At 40.0% G+C, this 5,671-nt stretch overlaps 1 protein-coding gene across 3 annotated transcripts in view; it reads left to right on the top strand.

Moving 5' to 3' along the window:
* CPEB4 (cytoplasmic polyadenylation element binding protein 4) overlaps nt 1-5,671 on the top strand; it is a 102,686-nt gene that overhangs the window by 35,336 nt on the left and 61,679 nt on the right. For all 3 annotated transcript variants that reach the window (XM_019506400.1, XM_019506399.1, XM_019506398.1), the window contains exon 2: nt 423-504. In XM_019506400.1, the coding sequence (XP_019361945.1) occupies nt 444-504 (61 nt within the window). In that variant the 5' untranslated portion in view covers nt 423-443. The remainder of the gene's footprint in view (nt 1-422; nt 505-5,671) is intronic.

Here is a 5,671-nt window from a genome sequence, read left to right as displayed (position 1 = left end):
ACAGTATCAGTTCACATTGAATATGTGTAGCTGCAAAATAAATATCAAATGTTTAGTATGAAAAATGTGTTATTAAAAAAAAAAAGAAGAAAGGTTCCTTTGCAGTCATTCTTTCATGAAGTGTTTCATTTTAATTAGGTATTTTGCAAAGCATTTATTGCAATGGAAATGGATACCTTTTTAGGTTTCATTTGTTTTCAGATATTCATTTGTGGTGTCATTATGGCAAACTGAAGCTTCTGCTGTGAATTTAATTTTACCCAGTAAAAGTTAAAAAGCCTGCAGCTTTAGTTGAAATAGGATTTCCTAATGTATGTTTAATTCTGGTTCAGTGGTATAGGTTCCAGTGGAAGTTTTTGCATGCTTGTAGCTTTGGGTAACATTGTGTTGTCTAAACTGGCTCTATTTGTGTTTACTTGCAGGATCGCACAAGGACTTTTGACATGCATTCACTGGAGAACTCACTAATTGACATAATGAGAGCTGAAAATGATTCACTGAAAGGTAAATTTAGAAACATGCTGCATTTCCTGCAATAAATAATTAGGATGGTATGTTTCCTCAAAATAAGACACTTTGTTTGATTAGAACAACAAAGGTTATATCATTCAAGTAATGCATGCTGGTCATCAGCCAGGCCTTTTGTAGTTACATGTGAACACCTAGGTCTAAGTTCTGTTTTTTATCCAAAGCAGTAAGAAATGGAAATATAAGCCATTCTTGTATCCATTAAAGGCCTTGAATTGCTCTGACTATATTTTAAATATGTGATACGTAAAAATTAAATTAATTAGCATCAGGCACGCTATTCAGGTAAATAGAAAATATCTACCCACTTGATAGCATTTTTCTCCTTACGCAAGATTTTTTTCCATCTGCAAAAATAAATTTGGGGCCCTGAGGTAACTAGCTCAGTTCTAATGGAAATGGAGCTATTTCACAACTGTTTGGTACTGTCACCTTGATTATAGTACAGTTTCCCTTTCAAATTGCAAAGTTCTTCAGATAAAAATATAGTAATTTTGAGGGGAAAGATTGAACAGACTTGTGCTGTCTTGACAGGAATGAGAAATGCTTTACCGGCTAGGCACAGTGTATTTCAAGTAAAAGACTTAAATTTGGGGGCTTACATTTTCAAAATGTTGATTATTTAAACAGCACTGTTCTCTGAAATAGTTTTAATACCAAAAAGAAAAGGGCCCATAGAAGTAAAATGCCAAGCAGCACATGTTATAAAACCTCAGATTTAGCTTACTTTATTGTCGATCGGTGCTAAACAATAATCTTACAGTTACAGTTTCAGGGTTGCAGTTGTCTGGCTATCTGATTAGCCAAGGTTTTTGCTCAGTCTTGTTACTGACCTTGAGGCCACTAAAACAGATTTATGGTCTTCCTTAAATAATGTCCCTTAATGTCAAGGCTTGTGTTGTTAATGAAAATGATGTTAATAGAACTCCTCATCTAGATGAAACCCAAAGTACCTGACAGACTGGTATGTGGAATGCTTATTGCATCTACTTCTGGGGTGAAATGCAGCTACTGTTAATAACACTGCACAACAATTTAGGGCAGGAGGTACTTTCCAACTGAAACTACAGGAGAGTTTCAGGTAGGTTAAATTCCAACTGAATTAAACCGAACAAAACAAAACAAAACACCTCCCCCTCAGGGGAAGAGGACTAGTGCCATGAGATCTGTAGTTAAGGGCTTTAATATTTTTTTTTCCACATGCTGTTTGAAAGATGGCAACATCCCGTGCACGTTACTTATATAGAAGATATTAGTTCAATATTGACTGTCAAATGCCATTTTAAGCTGAGCACCTGGGTTTTGCTTGGAGGCCTTTTACTCAGTTATAAGACCAGTCCAACCCAGCTTTCAGCTGATGAAATCTGACAAGATAACAGCCCAGGGTAATATGGCTGCAGCCCAAATTAAATTTTTCTTTAAAGCAGAGTTTTCTAACGAAGTACGGTTGCTATATTTTCATTTGGCAGCCAAACAAGGACAGCACTGATTAGTTTAAGTGCTCTGAAAAAATCGTTTGGGTTTGAAATAGCTTTTTACTTTATTTTAATGTGAAAGGCTTTCAAAGAGTGATGGAGAAAGTATGTCAGCAAAGAACGTGTTTAGTTCTGACGCATACTAATTCTTGCTTGAGCTTGATTGTTAATCCCCAGTTGCAGTCATCTCCATTTTGTGTAATGCTTTGTATGCGTTGCATCATAATGATCAGAATGCAGGAAGATCAGTTAGATTTTGGGAAACTTTTCTGCTTTCTTTTTGTTAGGTGCTTCAGTCAGAATTGACTTGTATTTTCATAAACTATAACATGCCTGTTTTGGTGTTTCAAGACTCACAGCTCCAAACATGTACCGACTTTGACAGTGGTCCTATCTTAAATTCTTTGCTGTAAAGACACTACGTATTTTGGAGTATTTACTGGGCTGAAATTTTAAGCTGGGTGTAATGAAATGTGCAGTATAGTAAATCTCTGTACTCTTACTGTTATGGCAAGTTTGTGCAATGGCTTATTTGTTTTGGTTCTTTATGGAATGTGACTTTTACAAGATACAGTGTGAATATCATAAAATCATAAGGTAAGAATCTTAATATATGACCACTAATAGTTGTTAGTTTGTAGTCTTGCTCTTTTTTTTAAATACCTGCACTTATTATGTAAGCAGATTTATAAAAATGGTTATTTCATTTGTTTTTATTTGGGCTATTTTTCATGGGTAATGCTTCCAAACAAATACTGAATAGTGTCCTGAGGGGGGAAAAAATTCTATTGTTTGAAACTTTTAAAAACAGACTATCCAAAACAGTCTAAAATCTACTGGGAAGAACTATCTGGAACTGACAGGGAGTTGAACTGAGATGATCTGATGAATCTCACTGCTGATTTGCGAGTCTCTGATGAACTTTACCTGTGACCATGAATGCCGCATGCCCCTGGAGGCTGGGGGCAGGCATGGCGACTGCTCACAGGTGATGTTGGTGGCAGTGAACGGGGAGCTCCTGCAGGTAACTGCAGGGGTGGCCCAATTGAGGAGCTCCAGCAGTGATTGGCAGCCATGGCGAGTGCTGACCAGTGGTCAGCAGCCACCTGCAGATGCTGTTGGCAGTGGCCAGCAGCAATTGGGGACCACCCACAGATGCTGCCGGCGGTGTTGGCAGCAAGGTGGGGGTGGTGGCGAGTGGCGACCTCCTGCAGGCACCGCCAACAGTGTAGGCAGAGCTTTTTGCAAGAGGTGCACTGTCAATCTTAGGGGGTGCATGTGTACCCCCTACACCTCACAATGCCCATGACTTAAGTGTTGGCATTTTACTAAATCCTGTCATCGCTCCCATTTGCACCACAGTGAACTCCAGAAGTAAGGAGATGGGCTTAAAATAAACCATGGAAGACTTCTAATGTCTTTAAACCAGTTTGGGATGGGGCAAGAGAAGATTAGGGATCAGCAGTCAGTATTTGGGCTGCACTCTGTGTGGGTTTTGAGGCTAGGGACAGAAATTGCACATAAGTGAGATATAAGTGATATCAGTGTATAAATGATCAAAAACCTTTGATTGTATTTTATAACCAAATCTATAACATAACAGAAGTTCAGTGCACATAAACTACTTTCAAAATGGCTGAAACTGGTTTAAGATAAACCTTAGACGGATGTAATATCAGACTTAACTGATTCAGGTTAAATCAGTTTATTGAACTTCTGTCATGGATCCACTCCAGATTCAATTTAACTCAGTCCAAAATCCCCCTCGCAGGGTGGATGAGCTAGCCTTAGCCCAAGCTCTGTGCATGAACAAAGGCATGCTCTAGCACCCCGCAGCTTCTGGCTTCGGCCACTGCAGGCATGTAGCTGCATTTCTGGAACCGAAGTGAATGTCCATTTGCTTGCTTATCAATTCAATCTAAGCGGCTTAGACGAACCTACAAATATTAAATCGATTCAGCCTGGGCTTTTCGGCTCTCTGTACTTAGCCTGGAGGTATCCCTTTACGTGTTCAGGTGACACAGTAGTGGAGTTTGGTTTGGAAGTTTACCCTGTAATATCAATAACACTTCTCTGAAACTAAACAAAACCACTACCCCTGAACATGCTTATTGATCAAAATGCTGATAAGTAATAGTTCTGGATTTCTTTTTGCATAAATAACAATTACATTCTTGGACTGGTTGCAGTATTAGGCAAACAAGGGGGATTATACTGTTTTGGTACATGATCAAGAGGTGCATGCTAAATACCACAGACTGGTATGGTTCAGTGTTGCCTTATGAGAATTTGTAGCAAGTTATTTTGTCAAGAATATATTTTGTGGCTTCTATTTTTTCTCCTTTTTGAATGCTGTCCCCATCTCGTTTGCTGAGCAGCTGCCATTTCAGTATGTTATTTTTATCCACTAGAGTGAGTGAGCTGCCTTCTGCATAGTCAATGACAATCTGCAGAAGCCTTTCTCTGGAGACTAATTGCATCTTCATTACAATGTATGCAGCCTTCGTGAGCTGAGCCTCAGATCCAGAGACTGATTTTTGAATCTGGGCTTTCCAGATGGCAATTTGAGCATTGCCATAATACTAGTAGGCTGACTAAACATTTCCTTGATCACCTAGACTGAATATCTTTACATAGTGGCAGACTTGTTGCTGTCTCTCTCTTCAATCCATGCTCAAGAATTGATGTTTATTTCTTGGAAGTGGTGCAAGTTTAAATGGATTAAAAGAGTAGGCTGACACATCTGCTTCTAGTACTGCAAAACACTCTTGTAAAAGAGCCTGACTGAAAGCAGCCATGGTAAAAGACTCCAAAGCAGCTTAATAACTGCAGGAGGGACACATGGTGGGAAAGGAGACAGAAGATGATTATGGTGAATAGTTGTTCAGGCTTGGATGCTGCAAAAAGCTAAACTGAAAGGGGGGGGGAGGGGAGGAGTGAGGTGAGCTGAAGAAGTGATGAATGATGCCCAGAAACTTGTGGGAGAAAAATCAGCTTGCTGAGAAACAGAATTCAAGGACTAAATGTTCCTCAGTAGTTAAACTTTTGGATTTCTTTGACTTAGCTGATACAATCAGTAGTATTACTGGAACAATAAGCCTGAAAACATTCATCTGAAGTCTACTAGTGGCCTGAAGAACATGGGTGATGATCCCACTGTGTTCTTTATAGGAAATCTGTTTGCATCAGAGAATGCAATGGCTTGTACAGGGGTCTTGTACAAGCATCCCCTGAATGCTTGGGGGAAAAAAATTAACTGGTGGTAGTTCTTATGCAACATGGGAATTTTGTTTACTCGCACCCTACCTGGCTTCCAAAGATACATGCCCAGATAAGTTATTCATTGATTCACAGATGTTTGGGTCAGAAGGGACCTCAGCAGGTCATTGAGTCTGACCCCCTGCCCTGGGCAGGAAAGAGAGCTGGGGTCATAGTTTCATAGTTTCTAGGGTCGGAAGGGACCTGAGTAGATCATCTAGTCTGACCCCCTGCCATGGCAGGAAAGAGTACTGGGGTCAAATGACCCCAGCAAGGTGTTCATCTAACCTCCTCTTAAAGACCCCCAGGGTAGGGGCCAGCACCACTTCTCTTGGAAGTTGGTTCCAGACCCTAGGCGCCCTGACCATGAAGTAGCACCTCCTGATATCTAGCCTAAATCTACCCTCTAC

This window comes from Gavialis gangeticus, unplaced genomic scaffold, assembly GCF_001723915.1.
Source record: "Gavialis gangeticus isolate Ggan-Ray unplaced genomic scaffold, GavGan_comp1, whole genome shotgun sequence".
Classification (NCBI taxonomy): Eukaryota; Metazoa; Chordata; order Crocodylia; family Gavialidae; genus Gavialis; species Gavialis gangeticus.
Note: the sequence above shows the minus strand (reverse complement) of the source record. Positions and strands in the feature narration are given on the sequence as shown.